Genomic DNA, 21,390 nt, shown 5'->3' with positions numbered 1-21,390 from the left:
CTTTTACACAGAGAGTAGTGAGTGCTTGGAACACGCTGCCAGGGTTAGTGGTTGAGGCATATGGTATTATGATATTTAAAATGTGTTCGGATGTGCACATTTATTCAGGGAAAAGAGGAATATGGATTATGCACAGAGACAAAAGATGGTCTTCAGCACAGGCATAGTGGGCCAAAGGGCCTGTTCTTGTGCTGTCCTGTTCCACATACTAAAACTAAAGCTCATCTTTATTTTGAACAAGTTCCTTTTACATTCAAGTGTGCCTGCACCTACAAATTGAGAGTCCATTTTTATACAAACCACTCAATAGTGGAATGCATGCAAACAGGAATTTGTGGGGTTTCTATAACTCAATCCTAATTTGAGGAAGGACATTCTTGCTATTGAGGGAGTGCAGCGTAGGTTTACAAGGTTAATTTCCGGGATGGGGGGGCGGTCATATGCCTAGAGAATGTAGCGGCTGGGCTTGTACACTCTGGAGTTTAGGATGAGAGGGAATCTCATTGAAACATATAAGATTGTTAAAGGCTTCAGATTCAGATTCAGATCAGATTCAGACTCAATTTTATTGTCATTGTGCAGTGTACAGTACAGAGACAACGAAATGCAGTTAGCATCTCCCTAGAAGAGCGACATAAATATGAGCAATAAATAAATCTATTTACATGCACACAGTCATAATATTTTTTTTTTCCTGGTGGGAGGAGTGTCCGGGGAGGGGGGGGTTGATTGGCAATCACCGAGGTACAGTGAGGTGTAATGTAACAGCCGCAGGGAAGAAGCTGTTCCTGGACCTGCTGGCCCAGCAACGGAGAGACCTGTAGCGCCTCCCGGTGGTAGGAGGGTAAACAGTCCATGGTTGGGGTGAGAGCAGTCCTTGGCGATGCTGAGCGCCCTTCGCAGACAACGCTTGCTTTGGACAGACTCAATGGCGGGGAGTGAGGAACCGGTGATGCGTTGGGCAATTTTCACCACCCTCTGCAGTGCTTTCCGGTCGGAGACAGAGCAGTTGCCGTACCATACTGTGATGCAGTTGGTAAGGATGCTCTCGATGGTGCAGCGGTAGAAGTTCACCTGGATCTGAGGAGACAGATGGACCTTCTTCAGTCTCCTCAGGAAGAAGAGACGCTGGTGAGCTTTCTTGACCAGAGTTGAGGTATTGTGGGTCCAAGAGAGGTCATCGCAGATGTTGACACCCAGGAACCTGAAGCTGGAAACACGTTCCACCTCCGTCCCGTTAATGTGGATGGGCCCGCTAGAGGCAGGAAACATGTTCCCGATGTTGGGGGAGTCCAGAACCAGGGGGGGCCACAGTTTAAGAATAAGGAGTAAGCCATTTAGAACGGAGACGAGGAAACACTTTTTCTCACAGAGTGGTGAGCCTGTTGAATTCTCTGCCTCAGGTGGAGGCAGGTTCTCTGGATGCTTTCAAGAGAGAGCTAGATAGGGCTCTTAAAAATAGCGGAGTCGGGGGATATTGGGAGAAGGCAGGAACGGGGTACTGATTAGGGATGATCAGCCATGATTACGGTGAATGGCGGTGCTGGATCGAAGGGCCAAATGGCCAACTCCTGCACCTATTGTCTATTGTCTATTGTCAATCCCTTCTTTTTGAGAAGTACTATAAATTAGTAAGGAATTAGAAGTTTGCCATCCCCTCGTATGCACTAAAGACACAGCATGCAAGCGAATGAACATTAAATGCTTCACCAGAAATTCAGATGGGAGAGAGATTTTGGAGTTCAGCTACTCCCACGTGGCCGATTTAGCAGGAACAACAAAAGATGCCTTTTTTAATCTCCATTCCTTTCAACATTGAAATTTGCAATCATTTTACCTGTCAATGATCGAACCCGGATCTCTGGCGCTGTAAAGCAGTTGGTCTGCTGTTACGCCATCGTGCCGCCTTTAGTGTAGTACTCCATCAGTACTACAATGAATGGTCACCCTGATGTGTCTCCCTCTTCACTGAATGTCATTGAGTCAGCACAGAAGCAAGCCCTTCAGCCCGCCCATGTCCACGCCGACCATCAAGTATCCATCCATATTCATCCCATTTGAAAGCATTTGGTCCTTACTTTGAGGTTTTAGTTCAGTTTAGCTTATCGTTTATCGTCACGTGTACTGAGATACAATGAGAAATCATTTGGTGCTTGCTAACCATTCAACGGAAAGACATAGAAACATAGAAACATAGAAAATAGGTGCAGTAGGCCATTCGTTTGGTACCAAGGTCTAAGCGGAAGCTCAGAGGGGATAGAGCCTTTTCTGTTGCTGCCCCGGCACTCTGGAACACCTTGCCGCTGCAGATCAGACAGGCCCCTTCACTGTCCATCTTTAAATCCTCCCTATAAACTCACCTTTATTCACTGGCTTTCGACACTGGCTGAGACTTTGTTCCTGTTTTAGTGCTTTTAATGTCTTTTAATTTTTACTGTTTTTATAGTCCTGTCATCTTAATGGTTTTAGTAGTTTGTAATAACTTTTTGTTGACTTCCCATGTACAGCACTTTGTGGTAACTGATGTTGTCTAAAAGCGCTTTATAAATAAAGTTATTATTATTATTATTATTCGGCCCTTTGAGCCTGCACCGCCATTCAATATGATCATGGCTGATCATCCAACTCAGTATCCTGTACCTGTACATGATTACAATCGAGCCATCCAGTGTACAGATACATGATAAAAAGGAATAAGGTGGATAACGTTTAGTGCAAGATAAAGTCCAATGAAAGATAGTCCGAGCATCTCCAATGAGGTAGATAGCAGTTCAAGACTGCTCTCTGGTTGTGGAAGGGTGGTTCAGTTGCCTGATAACTGCTGGGAAGAAACTTCAAGTGGTTGTCTAGATGCTTCTTAAATATTGTGAGGGCCGCTTTCTCCACCATCCCTCAGGTTCCAACCATTCTATGGATGAAAAGATTATTCCTCAAAACTTCCTCTAAACTTCCTATCTCTTCCCTTGAACATTAATCTTCTGGTCCTAGGCACCACTATGATGGAGTCACAAATGATAGCAAGATTCCTTCTCCTTATGAAGGCATTATGTATCTTGTAAAAGCCAACACTTCCATGAACCTTTTTGCCATCACCGGATTTTTAACCTCCGGGTTTTCTTAACTAAGTCTTAAGCCATCAAGGTGGAATTTAAACACATCCATTAGCACAGCATCATACCATTTATATACTAAAAAGGCATAAAATTATCCCATGCTATACTAAAGAGTTGAAATGAGCAAAAATGTCGTGCCACAAACTGCAGCAGCAATAAAACAATGGTTTTGACACCTTAATCAATTGAAGTCATTTTTAGTTTGCTGATCTTGCACTTACTTACAATGCAAATAAGCTCTGAGATAAGGCGCCTATTTTGGGATATTACAATGTCAGAGAAATTATGAATTTGAATGCCAGCCACAAAGATTGCATCAGGCAGCAAACAAACTTTTTAATTTTTTTCTTATAATAATTCTCTGAAAATTGCAACTATTCCAATTATAGGAAGGACGTGGAAAATTCAGGATATCCTGTATGTTTTGCTAATGTAGCCCTTGTCTCTAGTTCATAGTGTAATACAATGTGGAAACAGACCCTTCGGCCCAACTTGCCCACACCGGCTAACATGACCCATCTACACTAGTCCCACTTGCCAGCTCTTAAGATTACAATTATGCATAGATTTAATTTACACAAGGCTGTGTTACACCAATTTGGCCTGGTTCCACATAATGCAAATAGCTCTGAGATAAGGCGCCTATTTGGGGATGTATTTAAGAGGGAGCTATATTTAAGAGGGAGTTAGATGTGGCCCTTGTGGCTAAGGGGATCAGGGGGTATGGAGAGAAGGCAGGTACGGGATACTGAGTTGGATGATCAGCCATGATAATATTGAATGGCGGTGCAGGCTCGAAGGGCCGAATGGCCTACTCCTGCACCTATTTCTATGTTTCTATGTTTCTAATGGAGGAAGTCACAGTTCAGAAACAGGCGCTTCAGCCCAACTTGTCTATGCTGACTAAAAATGCCCACCTAAGTTCATTACATTTGCCCACATTAATATTTTCACTTTCTTTGATTAACAAAACCTTCACAATAACATTTAAGAATTGGCACATCCAACGGCCTTGTATCGTGATCATCCATCATTGCTTTTGATTCATTTTCACCCAATTCTCCCCATAGACTTTTCCAACCCTGTTAATTCTACAGGGAATGACACATTGTTAAGGAATGAACAGGCTAGCAGGAATTTAGATTGCTGAACTTGCTCGGCTCACAGAAGAATGTTCTTTCGCATTAACGTAGTTGATTTAGATTTTATTGCAGCTTGCAAGAGTAATGCGGTGAGCAAGGAATCGCAAATCAATGTCCTCCCCAGTGTGCTGACCAACACTGAACTCTCAACCAATGGTACTAAATCTGATCATTTGGCCATTTATTTTGTGGTTCATCTGCCACACACAAATTGAGGACATTAGCAATAATTTGAAAGCTATTCAGTGCTGTAAAACACTCTGAGACGTAACACGATCCTGAAATGTGCTATCTAAATCCTGAGGCCTTGCTGTTTTGCAACTGTGCAATGGCCTGTACAAATTCTTCCGCTGTGCTAAGGCGAAGACTCCAACAGATAGCTGCGGCGAAATATAGACAATAGACAATAGGTGCAGGAGTAGGCCATTTGGCCCTTCGAGCCAGCACCACCATTCAATGTGATCATGGCTGATCATCCTCAATCAGTACCCCGTTCCTGCCTTCTCCCCAGATCCCCTGACTCTGCTATTTCAAGAGCCCTCGTTCTCATCTAGACCTGGATAGAGTGGATATGGAGAGGATGTTCCCTCGTGGAAGAGCCTAGGACCATAGATCATAGCCTCAGAATTAAAGGATGTTCCTTTAGGATGGAGATGAGGATGAATTTCTTTAGTCAGAATAGAATAGAATAGAATAGAATAGTTTCTTTATTGTCATTGTAACATGAACCATGTACAACGAAATTTAAAAATGTCAGCCAGTCAGTGCACCATTCAAACATTTCTAAAAGCTAACGATACATACAAGGTAAAATATTAAAAGATAAACAACTAAAATAAATATCACGAAAATAGCACGCATAAACACCCAAGGTGGCGAACCTGTGGAAATTCTTTGCCACTGAAGGCTGTGAAGGCCAAATCAATGGATGTTTTGAAGGCAGAGAAAGATAGATTCTTGATTATAGACAATAGGTGCAGGAGTAGGCTATTAGGCCTCACAAGCCAGCACCGCCATTCGATTGGATCATGGCTGATCATCCACAATTAATACCCTGTTCCTGCCTTCTCCCCATATTCCTTGACTCTGCTATCTTTAAGCACTCTATCTAACTCTCTCTTGAAAGCATCCAGACAACCGGTCTCCACCGCCCTCTGAGGCAGAGAATTCCACAGACTCACACAACTCTCTGTGAGAAAAAGTGTTTCCTCGTCTCCGTTCTAAATGGCTTACTCCCTATTCTTAAACTGTGCCCCCTGGTTCTGGACTCCCCCAACATTGGGAACATGTTTCTTGCCTCTAGCGTGTCCAAACCCTTAACAATCTTGTATGTTTCAATGAGATCAGTATGTTTCAATGAAGTAGGGTGATGAATGATACCCGCAGGAAAGTCATGGAGTCATACAGCGTGGAAACAGACCCTTCGGCCCAACTTCCCCATGCTGACCAACATGCCCCATCTACACTCGTCCCACCGGCCTGCATTTGGTCCTGAGCTACTATCTATCTCATTGGAGACCCTTGGACTATCTTTAATCGGACTTTACTGAATTTTATCTTCCACTAAACATAATTCCCTTGATCGTGTATCTGTACACCATGGGTGGCTCAATTGTAATTATGTCCAGTCTTTCTGATGACTGGTTAGCACACAACAAAAGCTTTTCACTAGACCTCAGTACGTGACAATAAACTAAACAAAAAACTATCCCATCCGAGTCCCTATCCAAATGTTTTTTTTTTTAAATGTTGTGTTCAACTTCCTCCTGTGGCAGCTCGTTCCATACACCCACCACCCTTTGTGTAAAAAAGTGCCCTCAGATTCCTATAAAATCTCCCCCCCCCCCCGCCTTAAATCTATGTCCTTTGGATCTTGATTGAGATTGAAACATAGACATAGAAACATAGAAATTAGGTGCAGGAGTAGGCCATTCGGCCCTTCGAGCCTGCATCGCCATTCAATATGATCATGGCTGATCATCCAACTCAGTATCCTGTACCTGCCTTCTCTCCAAACCCCTGATCCCTTTAGCCACAAGGGCCACATCTAACTCCCTCTTAAATATAGCCAATGAACTGGCCTCAACTACCCTCTGTGGCAGAGAGTTCCAGAGATTCACCACTCTCTTTGTGAAAAAAGTTTTCCTCATCTCGGTCCTAAAAGATTTCCCCCTTATCCTTAAGCTATGACCCCTTGTCCTGGAGTTTGGCCACGTGATTTTTTGAGTGTTTCTTTCTGTGGGTGTTGCTTCCCTCACTGACCTTGGTGTCATCATCAGTGTCCTTGGCTCTTTGCAGGATGATCTTTGAGAGATTGGTAGAGCTAAAGAAACCATTTGTACAGAGAAAGGTTGAACAAGATAGGGCTTTATTCTTTGGAGCACAGAAGGTTAAGGGGGGGGGGGGGGGGACTTGATAGAGGTCTTTAAAATTATGAGAAGGATAGACAGAGTTGACGTGGATAAGCTTTTCCCACTGAGAGTAGGGAAGATTCAAACAAGAGGACATGATTTGAGAATTAAGGGACAAAAGTTTAGGGGCAACATGAGGGGGAACTCCTTTACTCAGAGAGTGGTAGCTGTGTGGAATGAGCTTCCAGTGGAAGTGGTGGAGGCAGGTTTGATTTTATCATTTAAAAATAAATTGGATAGGTATATGGACGGGAAAGGAATGGAGGGTTATGGTTTGAGTGCAGGTAGATGGGACTAGGTGAGAATAAGTGTTTGGCACGGACTAGAAGGGCCGAGATGGCCTGTTTCCGTGCTGTAATTGTTATATGGTTATATAGTATATTGAATTTCCTGCACTATCGCATCTCCAGGTCCTCAATCCCCTCTCTTTGCTCCTCCGCCCAACAACTTACACCCGTACCTCTCCCTTCAGCTGTGCATTTCACTCCTTATCTGACGCCCTTTTGTCTCCGTTTCATCTCTGGCCTTCGTCACTATCCATCTGCCAATTATCCCCTCTCATCTGTACCCACCTATCAGTTTAGTTTAGTTTAGAGATACAGTGCGGAAACAGGCCTTTCGACCCATCGAGTTCGTGCTGACCACTGGCCCCCGCACATTAGCACTACCCTACACACACTGGGGACAATTTTTTACATTTATATATTTTTACCGAGCCAATCATCCTACAAACCTATATGTCTGTGGAGTTCCAAAGACCTTGGAGAAAACCCACGCAGGTCACGGAGAGAAGGTACAAACTCCATACAGGCAGCAACCATAGTCAGGATCTAATCCAGGTCACTGGCTCTATGCCACCATCTCTACCAGACTTTGTCCCACCCGCACCTCTCTTCTCCAGCTATTTTACCCCCTGCTCCATTAATCCTGACCTGAAACATCAGGCGCTATTTCCCCATCTGCCACACTGTTGCTTTGGGTCCCTCCGCTCTGTCTGGCCAATTTAAAACCTCGCAAGTAGCAAGTTAATCCTACTTAATCTTGATCCTCTGGTGCCAACTGTTATGGTGCTCATGTTAACAAAATGTCACATCTGTGCAAACATATAATCTCTGCTAAATGTAATGAAGTCTTATTAGTGCTCGATCCCGACTGCGGGTGCTTGTCTGTACGGAGTTTAAATGTTCTTGGTCCCCTAATTTGAGGAAGGACATTCTTGCTATTGAGGGAGTGCAGCGTAGGCTTACAAGGTTAATTCCCGGGATGGTGGAACTGTCAAATGCTGAGAGAATGAAGCGGCTGGGCTTGTACACTCTGGAGTTTAGAAGGATGAGAGGATATCTTATTGAAACATATAAGATTGTTAAGGGTTTGGACACACTGGAGGCAGGAAACATGTTCCCGATGTTGGGGTAGTCCAGCTCCAGGGGCCACAGTTTAAGAATGAGAGGTAAGTCATTTAGAACGGAGACGAGGAAACAATTTTTCTCACAGAGGGTTGTGAGTCTGTGGAATTCTCTGCCTCAGAGGGTGGTGGAGGCAGGTTCGTTGGATGCTTTCAAGAGAGAGCTGGATAGGGCTCTTAAAGATAGCGGAGTCAGGGGATAAGGGGAGAAGCCAGGAACGGGGTAGTGATAGACACATAGAGACATAGAAATTAGGTGCAGGAGTAGGCCATTCGGCCCTTCGAGCCTGCACCGCCATTCAATATGATCATGGCTGATCATCCAACTCAGTATCCCGTACCTGCCTTCTCTCCATACCCCCTGATCCCTTTAGCCACAAGGGCCACATCTAACTCCCTCTTAAATATAGCCAATGAACTGGCCTCGACTACCCTCTGCGGCAGAGAGTTCCAGAGATTCACCACTCTGTGTGAAAAAAGTTCTTCTCATCTCGGTTTTAAAGAATTTCCCCTTTATCCTTAAGCTGTGACCCCTTGTCCTGGACTTCCCTAACATCGGGAACAATCTTCCTGCATCTAGCCTGTCCAACCCCTTAAGAATTTTGTAAGTTTCTATAAGATCCCCTCAAAATCTCCTAAATTCTAGAGAGTATTCTCTGTCCTGGGTCTCCTCCATGGCCACAGCGAGCAGCACCGGAAATTGGAGGAACAGCACCTCATATTCCGTTTGGGGAGTCTGCACCCCGGGGGCATGAACATCGAATTCTCCCAATTTTGTTAGTCCTTGCTGTCTCCTACCCTTCCTCAGCCCCCCTGCTGTCTCCTCCCATCCCCCAGCCTTCGGGCTACTCCTCCTTTTCCCTTTCTTGTCCCCCCCCACCCCCGCCCCCGATCAGTCTGAAGAAGGGTTTCGGCCCGAAACGTTGCCTATTTCCTTCGCTCCATAGATGCTGCTGCACCCGCTGAGTTTCTCCAGCTTTTTTGTGTAACCTGCCTACTTTCAATGACTGGTGTACCATGACACCCAGGTCTCGCTGCATCTCCCCTTTTCCTAGTCGGCCACCATTTAGATAATAGTCTGCTTTCCTGTTTTTGCCACCAATATGGATAACGTCACATTTATCCACATTATACTGCATCTGCCAAACATTTGCCCACTCACCCAGCCTATCCAAGTCACCTTGCAGTCTCCTAGCATCCTCCTCACAGCTAACACTGCCCCCCAGCTTAGTGTCATCCGCAAACTTGGAGATATTGCCTTCAATTCCCACATCCAGATCATTAATATATGTTGTAAATAGCTGGGGTCCCAGCACTGAGCCTTGCGGTACCCCACTAGTCACTGCCTGCCATTGTGAAAAGGACCCGTTTACTCCTACTCTTTGTTTCCTGTATGTCAGCCAGTTCTCTATCCACATCAATACTGAACCCCCAATGCCATGTACTTTAAGTTTGTATACTAATCTCTTATGTGGGACCTTGTCGAAAGCCTTCTGGAAGTCCTGATACACCACATCCACTGGTTCTCCCCTATCCACGCTACTAGTTACATCCTCGAAAAATTCTATAAGATTCGTCAGACATGATTTACCTTTCGTAAATCCATGCTGACTTTGTCCAATGATTTCACCACTTTCCAAATGTGCTGCTATCCCATCTTTAATAACTGACTCTAGCAGTTTCCCCACTACCGATGTTAGACTAACTGGTTTGTAATTACCCATTTTCTCTCTCCCTCCCTTCTTAAAAAGTGGGGTTACGTTTGCTACCCGCCAATCCTCAGGAACTACTCCAGAATCTAAAGAGTTTTGAAAGATTATTTATCGGCCTTCAATCCATTCAATTTACCCAATTTACTGCAAGGGACCTACATTTGTTTTAACTAATCTCTTTCTTTTCACATATCTATAAAAACTTTTGCAGTCAGTTTTTATGTTCCCTGCCAGTTTTCTTTCATAATTTATTTTTCCTAAGTAAGCCCTTTGTCCTCCCCTGCTGGTGATTGGGGATGATCACATTGAATGGCGGTGCTGGCTCGAAGGGCCGAATGGCCTACTCCTGCACCTATTGTCTATTCTCCCAGTCACCTGCGTGGGTTTTCTCTGGATTCCTCCCACACTCTACAGACATAGAGGTTTGTAGGTTAAATGGCTGGGTATAATTGTAAATTGTAGGACAGCATAAGTGTGCAGGGATTGCTGGTCGGCATGGACTCAATGGGCTGAAGGGCCTGTTTCCGCACTGAATCTCTCAACTAAACTAAATTATTCTAAATACTCGCCAATGCAATGATGAATTTCTGAAATCGACCATCTCTGTTCATGCACTCCAAGTTCTGCAGTATATATCTCAAAATCTTACTAAACATGCTCCTGGGTATATATTTAGGATTTATAGTGGGTTGGAAAGAGATAAGAAGATGCATTCAGCTTCAAGGCTACAGAATGGAAAATTGCACCCAGAGAGTTAAAAAATCTTAGAATAACAAAACTCCTAAATATTTTATGCAGTGATACTCAGGACAAAGATGCATTTCTCCATGTTGCAAATTTTCATTGACCCACTTTTACTCAATAATATATTTCAATATAGACAGTACTTGCATGTCTCAATAATGCTTGTGCCTACATTGGTGTGGCCAAATGTTGTATATTTGAGTGCATTGGTACATTTTATTGTATTGCATTAGTGAAACTAATGGCAGGTTGGGTGACTGCTTTGCAGAACTCCTCCATTCAGTCCGTAAGGGGAACCCAGATGCCTTAAGGTCATGTAGAATTGGGCTATTTGACCCATCAAGTCTACTCCGCCATTCAATCATGGCTGATCTATCCCTCCCTCCTAACCCCATTCTCCTGCCTTCTCCCCATAACCTCCGACACCGGTACTAATCAAGAATCTATCTATCTCTGCCTCAATCTAATGTCCCTGCCCCACTTAGGAAACCTGAACGCAAACCTCTGGACATCATTGGAGCAATGTTGTGGGTGGAACACAGGTCAGAGTGAGAGTGAGATGGAGAATTAGAGTAATGCCCCTGTCCCACTTAGGAAACCTGAACGGAAACCTCTGGAGACTTTGCGCCCCAGCCAAGGTTTCCGTGCGGTTCCCGGAGGTTTTTCCTCAGTCTCCCTATCTGCTTCCACTACCCGCAACCTCCGGCAACCACCTGCAACCTCCGGGAACCGCACGGAAACCTTGGCTGGGGCGCAAAGTCTCCAGAGGGATAGGACCTCATCATCCATTGTGAATGTTGTAGTCATTGGGATTCAATAGCAGATTGAATAATCTAAAGTAACAAAAACTTTTCACTGCACCTCCGTACATGTGACGATGAACTAAACTGAAACACCTTTTTCTTCTCCATATGTCATAGAGTTATAGAGTCGCAGAGTCAAATCAAAATGTGCTGCTATATTTCAATGTTTCTTGGATATATATCTCATTCACGTACTCTGTCCTCTCTTCTCCACTCCCTACATGCAATGTTTAACAAACGCTTGCTTTCCTAAACTTCCAGTTCCAGTGAAAGGTCCTTGACTGAAATGTTGATTCAATTCCCTCCCCACAGACGCTGCTGGTCCTACTGAGTTCTTCCAGCATTTTCTGGATTTGTTCTGTGTGTTGTATCTTTCTCATCTCATCCCTCTCTGAATTATGTTTTTCAGTATCCAATAGCCTATTCAGATCTCACTGACGTTATTGAGAAAGGACAGAGAAGAATTGTATTCAGTCCATCGACCCCAAGCTATCTCTCTGTGGTCCAATCTGCCAGCTTTACGCCACCACTGTCCAGCAAATGTAATCGTTAATCATTTCTATGCTGTATCTCTAAAGTAATAAAAAACAGTAATTACGGAATGGAATTAAATTGAGCACAGATGGGGCACCTTGGTCAGTATGGACAGGTTGGCCAAAGGGCCTGTTTCCCTGCTGTATGACTCTGTGACTTTAAATGGCTCTTGGATCCTGCACCAGCTCTAACCAGTAACTTGTTCAAACAGCAGATTTCCCAGTGTTAAAGTTGTGCCATCAGCCAGCATATTTCTCGATGCCAATTAAGATCTGCTGCAAACAATCATTTCCACTTCCCCTTGAGAGAAGGAATGGATGACGTTTCGGGTCGAGACATATTCCTTCTCTCCAGAGATGCTGCCTGACCCTGACCAGTCCCTCCGTCAATCTTCGGTGCGTTACCAGCATCTGCAGTTCCTTCCTACACATTTTGCACTTTCCTTTGCATCCTTTGGTAGATGATCACCCCCCAGCCCCTCTACCAACTGGTTTACTTGTCAGTTGAGGCTAAACAATTTTATTTTGTAACTCACCCATTCCCTTGAGAAATGACCTTCAGTAAAGGAGACTCGTCATTAAATTCGCTGTCTTTGGACTCCAAGTTGGAGAGTTGGTATCCTGATTTCCTTGGTGCATAAGAGTGCAGTCTAAAACAAAGATGAGATCAAATCTTTAGTGAATGCTTTTGTCCAGAATGTGCTACCACAGCAAAATGGTTGAGGTACAATGTAAATTCCACCATCTGTATTCCAATGTATTAATAATGCCTCAAACACAAATTAGAATTGTTTCCTCAGTATATGAATATTCACGGCTACAACACTAAATATTCCAATAATAAAATATCATTATATGCAGATGATGTATTGCTCTATACCGCCAATTCCCAAGTTAGCATTCCAAGTATACTAAATCTTATAGAGGAATTCGGTTCCTTTTCAGGATATTGAATCAATTGGAACAAAAGTGAAATTATGTCAATAAAACATCAAGAGCTGACACACCTCCTAAAATTCCCTTTCAGAATTGCTACGGAAAAATTTAAATATCTTGGAGTTCACGTAACTAGAAAATACACTTCTCTATTTCAAACAAACTTTCCTCCTTTAATTACCTAACTAAATGCCCTTACTCAATTTTGGAAAACGCTTCCGATGTCTCTCATAGGCAGAATAAATGCCATAAAGATGATCTTCCTCCCACAAATCCTGTACTTATTTCAATCAATACCGACTTATCTTCCTAAATTTTTTTTTTTTTTTTTTTTAAACTCGACTCTCTGATCACAAACTTTATTTGGGATTATAAAACATATAGAATCCATAAACGACATCTATGTAAACCCAAAGAAAATGGTGGACTGGCTCTCCCCAATTTTTTTATACTATTATTGGGCAACGAATATTAAAAACGTAATCTATTGTTTGGACAACACATGCCAACAGGTAAAATGGTTAATAATTGAGAGAGAGAGGATTGCTCGCCTTTTAATATAGGCGCGATTCTTCTCTCTCCAATAAATTTGAAGAAAACACTATATGAGAAAAATCCGATTATCCACAGCACCCTACGAATCTGGAGACAAGTGAAGTCAACCCTTAAACTGAGAAATTTATCTCTTGCCTCACCAATTGCCAACAACCCTTCGTTCAAGCCGTCTATTTTAGACAAAACGTTCACACTTTGGGAAAGATTAGGAATTAAAAAACTTGGAGATTTTTATGAGAGGGGGAGGGGAGGGAGAGGGGGGAGAGGGGGGAGGAGAGGGGGGGGGGAGGGGAGGAGGGGGGGGAGGAGAGGGGGGAGGGAGAGAGGAGAGAGGGGGGGGAGGAGGGGGGGGGGGGAGGGGAAAGAGGGGGGGGGCAGAGGGGGAGGGCAGAGGGGGGGGGGCAGAGGATGGGGGGGAGAGAGGGGGGGAGTGGTGAGGGGGGGGGAGAGGAGATGGGAGGGGGGGAGAGGAGAGGAGGATGGGGGGAGAGGAGGAGGGGGGGGGGAGGGAGAGGGAGGGGGGGGGGAGAGAGAGAGAGAGGGCGCCTTTTTACTTCAACCCAAACCCAATCAAAACCATTTGCAGGCAGTGCTTTTTTACCTCTAACCATATTTTCATTTTCAAACCAAATTAAGGGTACTCACAGTGCTGTAGACATTTGTCAGTGTCATTCAAAGCTCTGATTGAGCCACTTGCAGAGACTGATTGAGGCACACCACTTGCAGAGACTGATTGAGGCACACCACTTCCTGGTTTTATAGTCCCCCCCCTCCCCCTCCAGCAGGGGCAGCAGAGAGAATGGGGAATGTTGTAAAAACATTAATATCTCTGTCAATTTTCATCAACGGGAGAAATCCTCGGCACATATGCGGCGGAGGGGGGCTCTGAGCGAGGTGGCCAAAAATGACGGCCGTGGGTGGCGGCGTACTCTCGGAAACTACAGCACAGAAAGCCAAAACTGGTCAAGAACAGAGTATTGGTAATATAGATATCACCTGAAAGGTAGCCAATATTTTAGATACCTTCAAATACGAGACTATCTGAAATCATATACCCAAGATTATCAATCTTTGTTGCCAGGCACACTAGACGAATGTATGAATACAAACTCAGAGTTAAACAAGTTAATATCATATTGTATAACACCCTTTTAAATATAGAAACCACATCGTCAGAAGTTATTAGAAGAGCTTGGGAAGATGAGCTTGACCTAAACATTTTAAAAGACAGATGGGAGGAGAACCTTCTATATATACACAACTGTTCGATCAACGTTAGGCATTCGTTAATTCAATTTAAAATACTGCACAGACTCTATTATTCAAAGTCAAAAATGAATAAGATCTTTCCAAATGTATCTCCTATTTGTGATAAATGTCTCCTTCAGGAAGCAACTATAACCCATTCCTTTGCCTCTTGTATAAAGTCACATAATTTCTGGAGAGGAATTTTTGAATTTTTTTCAAAAACACTAAAAATAAAATTGTATCCCGACACGGAACTGATCACTCTAGGTACTTCAGAAACCTGCTCGGAGCTATCACGATGTCAAAGACGTTTCCTTAATTATGGCCTGATAACGGCGAAAAAACAAATACTTAAATTTTGGAAACATACATCAGTCCCTACTCTTAAGATGTGGATTATAAACCTGTCCGAGCCGCTACATCTTGAAAATATTAGAGTTGTCTTGGCAGAAAAACCAGATCATTTTTCGAAGACATGGACACCATTCATTGATTTATTACAAGGATAGCATGGCACAACACACAACTTTGGATTTAAATCTAATTATTGGTTGGGTGAGGTAGGTGGGGAGGGATGTGAGGCAGGTATATCACCACTTTTTTCTCTCTTTGTCTTTGTCCTTTTATTTGTTTTTCTATGCCTCTCTTCTTATTTTTCATTTATTCACTCTTTGGCTACAATACTTTGGTAGTCTAGGGGTTCTATCTTTGCACATCTCACTTTTTCTCTTTCTTGCTTTTTCTCCTTTCTTTTCTTCCTATTCAAGCTAAAAAGTTTAAATTGCTGTACAATAACTGTGTAATTTTATATGCCGTTGGTTCTATTTTTGTGCATTTGCTTCTAATAAATAAATATTCAAAAAACAAAAAAAGTATATGACTGTATAAGAATTTCTTAGAGTCATAGAGTCTTATAGAATGGAACCAGTCCCTTCGACCCAACTTGCCCGCACATGCTAACATGTCCCACCTACACGTCCCACCTGCCTGCATCGGGAAACGGGGAAGTACAACGGGATCGGGATGTCCTTGTTCATCAGTCAATGAAAGTAAGCATGCAGGTACAGCAGGCAGTGAAGAAAGCGAATGACATGTTGGCCTTTATAACAAGAGGAGTTGAGTATAGGAGCAAAGAGGTCCTTCTGCAGTTGTACAGGGCCCTAATGAGACCACACCTGGAGTATTGCGTGCAGTTTTGGTCTCCAGATTTGAGGAAGGACATTCTTGCTATGGAGGGAGTGCAGCGTAGGTTCTCAAGATTAATTCCCAGGATGGCGGGACTGTCATATGCTGGGAGAATGAAGCCTCTGGGCATGTATACTCTGGAATTTAGAAGGATGAGAGGGGATCTTATTGAAACATGTAAGATTATTAAGGGTTTGGACACGCTAGAGGCAGGAAACATGTTCCCGATGTTGGGGGTCCAGAACCAGGGGCCACAGTTTAAGAATAAGGGGTAAGCCATCTAGAACGGAAATGAAGAACACTTTTTCACACAGGGAGTTGTGAGTCTGTGGAATTCACTGCCTCAGAGGGCGGTGGAGGCCGGTTCTCTGGAAACTCAAGAGAGAGCTAGATAGGGCTAGTGAAGATAGTGGAGTCAGGGGATATGGGGAGAAGGCAGGAACAGGGTACTGATTGTGGATGATCAGCCATGATCACATTGAATGGTGGTGCTGGCTTGAAGTATGGCCTGCTCCTGCACCTATATTGCCTATTGGGCCCATATCGCTCAAAATCTGTCCTATCCATGTAGCTGTATAAATGTTTTTTAAACGTTGCGATAACACTTTAGTTTAATAATTAATAATTAATAATCTTATTTATATAGCACATTTTTAGTCAACTTGCATTGACCCCAAAGTGCTTCACATAATTACATTACATTTACACACAGGCAAAGGTTGGTGAAGTGTTTTGCCCCAAGGACACAACGACAGTATGCACTCCAAGCGGGATTCGAACCGGCTACCTTCTGGTCGCCAGCAGAACACTTAGCCCATTGCGCCATCTGTCGTCCCAGTTTAGTTTAAAGATACAGCACGGAAACAGGCCCTTCAGCCCACTGGGTCCGCGCTGACCAGCAAACCCCGCACATTAACACTATCCTACACCCACTAAGGACAATTTTTACATTTACCAAGCCAATTAACCTTCAAACCTGTACGTCTTTGGAGTGTGGGAGGAAACCGAAGATCTCAGAGAAAACCCACGCAGATTACGGGGAGCACATACAAACACCGGACAGACCACATCCGTAGTCAGGATCGAACCTGGGTCTCCGGCACTGCATTCGCTGTAAGGCAGCAACTCTACTGCTGAACCACCATGACTTGCCTCAACTACCTCCTCCCGGAGCCCATTCCATACACCCACCACCCTTTGCGTGAAAAAGTTACCCTTCAGTTTCCTATTAAATCATTCCCCCCTCACATTAAACCTACAGTATGTCTGCTGGTTCTCAATTCTCCTACTCTGGGCAACAGACTCTGTGCGTCTAACCATTCTATTTGTCTCATAATTTTGTACAGCTCTATAAGATCACCCCTCATCCTCCTGCGCTCTAAGGAATAGAGTCCCAGCCTGCTCAACCTCTCTCTATAGCTCAGACCCTCAAATGCTGGCCACATCGTCATAATTTTCTGGTTTTAGCCTGACAAAAAGAACAATATTACTGGGTGGATGGATGGAGGACCTTAAAATAACAATTGGATGGCTTGGGGGGGGGGGGGGGGGAAAGGATTAAGCAAATTAATTGGATTCAAGTCTGGTAATTCAAAGTCCACTAAAATAATGGCCAGAAACATTGGACTGCATCATGCTAATGGCTAATGAACAGGTCTGAAAGCAACACAGTTAACACATTCTAGACTTCTACATCTGCTTGTTGCAGCACATAGGATGGACGGTACAAATGTTAGCTAGCAGCACCATGTCCAATGTTTGCTGTATAACATTATCAACTGATGGTAGACACAAAAAGCTGGAGTAATTCAGCGGGACAGGCAGCATCTCTTGAGAGAAGAATGGGTGACATTTCACGTTCGAGACACTTCTTCAAACAGTTCTGATACACAATGCATCTCAGCCCTTATCATTACACCACCAAAAAGCGGCAACGGTGGCGCAGCGGTAGAGTTGCTGCCCTACAGCGCCAGAGACCCGGGTTCGATCTTGTCTACGGGTGCCGTCTGTATGGAGTTTGTACGTTCTCCCGTACGTGACGTGCTGGGTTTTCTCCGCGATCTCCTGTTTCCTCCCACAGTCCAAAGACGCACAGGTTTGTAGGTTCATTGGCTTGGTAAAATTGTACATTGTCCCTGGTGTGTGTGCAGGGATCGCTGGTCGGTGCGGACTCGGTGGGCCGAGGAGCCCGTCTCCGCGCTGTATCTCTGAACTAAACTAAACTAAACAGTGTATCCTGTCTGGACCCACTTCTTTGACAAAATGGGATCACTGACATTGACTGAAAAGTTTAATGAAGGCAAGTGGGTTTTTTTTCTTCTTACTTTATTCCATTTAATATCAATGTTGCAATTAATTTCTACAAGCTGACTGTGGTTCAAAATGAAAAATAGCAAACGGCAGATGCTATATATCTGAAATAAAAACAAAAAGAAATGGATATCCTCTGCACAACTCTATTCCTTTCCCCACGGATGTCGACTGGCCTGTAGATCATTCCCAGCACTCTCTCCTTCATTGCTTATAACAATATTGTTCTGAACACGTCCACCACCAATTTCTCATTATGTTTCAGGAAATGGATTTCACAGACGACTCCCATTAAAAATGTTTTTAACCACATTTAATCCATCGGACACTCTCTGGAATCATATTATCCTGAGTAATTTCATCCACAACCTCCCCCTCGCCCCCGTTCTCCCCCTCAGACGCTAAATGTCCCATCATTGTATTAAATACACTGTTGCTGGTACACGTATGAACCATAAGGCATACTTTCAACTCAGCCCAGGGTGCAGAGATGAAAGAGCACATTCTAAGCTGCAAGTGGAACTTTGCAGGAAAAATGATCTCTATGATGGGAGAGTCCAGAACCAGGGGCCACGGTCTAAGAATAAAGGGGAGGCCATTTAAAACTGAGATGAGAAAAAACTTTTTCACCCAGACAATTGTGAATTTGTGGAATTCTCTGCCACGGAATGCAGTGGAGGCCAAATCACTGGATGAATTTAAAAGAGAGTTAGATAGAGCTCCAGGGGCTAGCGGAATCAAGGGGTATGGGGAGACGGCAGGCACGGGTTACTGATCGTGGATGATCAGCCAAGATCACAATGAATGGCGGTGCTGGCTCGAAAGGCCAAATGGCCTCCTCCTGCACCTATTTTCTATGGTAGACAAAAGTGCTGGAGAAACTCAGCGGGTGCAGCAGCATCTACAGAGCGAAGGAAATAGGCAACGTTTTGGCCCGAAACGTTGCCTATTTCCTTCGCTCCGTAGATGCTGCTGCACCCGCTGAGTTTCTCCAGCACTTTTGTCTACCTTCGATTTTCCAGCATCTGCAGTTCCTTCTTAAACAAATTCTATGTTTCTATGTTTACCATTCATTTGCAATCTGTCCGTGAATTCACAAATGAAGCAATTCTAGAAATCAAAACATGTACCCACACAAATGGTCGGAGAGTCCAGCTGAGGCAACAAATGGGGCAGAGCCTATATGATGGAGGAGTGTCTGCTCCAAAAAATAGACCCTAGGCTAGCAACGTTTACGAGATTGAATCAGACACTCGAGTACTACTAAAATCAATGTTTTATTATGGTTATTCACCCACCTGCTGTATGAAGCATAAAACAGCAGCATGAAGTCACCATGAACACATTAGTATTCCATAATGTCCATGAAATGGAATTGCATTCATTTGGAAGAGAGTTCTCCAAGTGAAACCTGCTTTAAAAATGTAAGACGTGAATATTGTAGAAGTAAGAAGATATATTTTGAAGCCTAGAACACAGACCATAACGAATTCACCCTAAATTTAAAGGGAGCCTTTAATGGATCGTCAGGGAAAGATAGCATTGAAATTGTTCCCCAGGCCAATAAAATAACCCGTTCTTCTGGATTAGAGTAAAAATTAATACAGTATTTACACATATCAAGTATCAAGTATCAAGTCAAGTCAAGTCAAGTTTATTCGTCACATACACATACGAGATGTGCAGTGAATGACAATAAAGGATACTTGATACTTGATACTTGTCTGAACGAAATTTCGTGCCTTGCAGTCACAATAAACATTGTGATGCGAGTCACGGCAACCCTCCCCCAAATGCACAGGAGCGGCATGTGAGTGGGAGCACGACTGCGACTTTTTAAAGTTCAAAATGGCCATAACTTGTAAAAAATATGATCAATGTGAACGCATCTTACTCTCCCTCTTCAGTCCCCTATTCCACTCCTCCATTATCCTCCCTCTCCCCACCCTCCACCAACCCTCCTCTGCTTCCTCCCCCCCCCACCCCCTCCCTCCCTTCCTCCCTCCCTCTTCCCCCTCCGCTCCTCCATTGCCTCGCCATCCCTCTTCCAACCCCTATCCCCCTCCATTCCTCCTCATCCCCCAGAACTCCATCCCCCTCCTCTTCACCCTCCCTCTTCTTCTCTCCTCCTCCTCCCCTCCTCCGCTGCTCCCTCCCTCACCTCTCCCCCCTCTCCTTTCACCAACCCAGTCACTCCCTCCCTCCTTCCATATACCCTCTCCCTCCATACCCCCCTCCCCTCCCCCTATCCCCATGCTACCCCACTCCTCACCTCCCCTCCCCCCACAATGAAAATCGCAATGTTTATATAAAAAAAACAAACGTTCAATGAAAATCGTGATTTTTCTTTAAAATAACCTAAATACAATATTAGCTGTTAATAAAAATGATTGAAACTGTTTTTTTTTAAATAAAATCAATGTAAATGAAAATCACAAATTAAAAAAAAAGAAATTAGGCATCCCATTGTGATGTAATTGTGACTGACGGCTGACGGGCAGGACAAATGGAAAAGTGTTTTTTGTAAACTTTGAAATTTGAATAACGTAAAATATACCATCAATCTGAACGAATCTTGTTTCATTTGCATCACAGGGCAATGGTGAGTAAGGTGGGCCAAAAATTGTAGTGCTATCATGTACCATGTGGGCGGAGTTTCGGGAACATACACACATGCACGCATATATACCAACAAGCAAACAAGATGCATGTTTTAGTAATATACTAGACTAAGTGGGACCCGTTGGGTCCCAGTCACACTGGAGGCCTGGTCCCCCAATGCAACCCATTCCCCCAACGCAATATTACACCACTCACCTGTTGCCCCGATGCAATGGCGGGAGCGTTCTGTAGCCGGGGTAAGTCCAAAGTGTAAAGGTCCAGTCAGAGAATGGAAACAGGCCCGTCGGACCAACTCAGCCCTCCCAACCAAAATGCCCCATCTAAGCTACTCCCATTTGCCCACGTTTAGTCCATATCCCTCTTAACCTTTCCTATCCATATACCCATCTAAATATCTTTTAAATATTGTTAGTTTGAGTTTAGTTTATGGTCATGTGTACCGAGGGAATAACGTTTAGTGCAAGACAAAGCCAGTAAAGTCCGATCAGATAGTCCGAGGGTCTCTGAAGAGGCAGGTAGTAGCTCAGGGCTGCCTCTAGTTGCTGGTAGGATGACCTTAGACAGGATTCTCCGTGTGTCCATTTTGTCTATGGTCAGGACTGGCTGGTCGGTTTGTAGGCAGGGGCTGGCTCTCCTCTTGGGTGTGGTGTTTGCTGCATCAAAACGAGCAA

The 21,390-nt window shown here is 44.0% G+C and overlaps 1 protein-coding gene across 1 annotated transcript in view; it reads right to left on the bottom strand.

The window, feature by feature from the left end:
* The window catches only part of oca2 (oculocutaneous albinism II), a 358,288-nt gene that overhangs the window by 320,453 nt on the left and 16,445 nt on the right, over positions 1-21,390 (bottom strand). Inside the window, exon 3 of the mRNA XM_055636431.1 lies at positions 12,400-12,513. Coding sequence (XP_055492406.1) covers positions 12,400-12,513 — 114 coding nt within the window. The remainder of the gene's footprint in view (positions 1-12,399; positions 12,514-21,390) is intronic.

The sequence above is a fragment of the Leucoraja erinacea genome, chromosome 6 (assembly GCF_028641065.1).
Source record: "Leucoraja erinacea ecotype New England chromosome 6, Leri_hhj_1, whole genome shotgun sequence".
NCBI classification, from domain to species: Eukaryota; Metazoa; Chordata; class Chondrichthyes; order Rajiformes; family Rajidae; genus Leucoraja; species Leucoraja erinaceus.
Note: the sequence above shows the minus strand (reverse complement) of the source record. Positions and strands in the feature narration are given on the sequence as shown.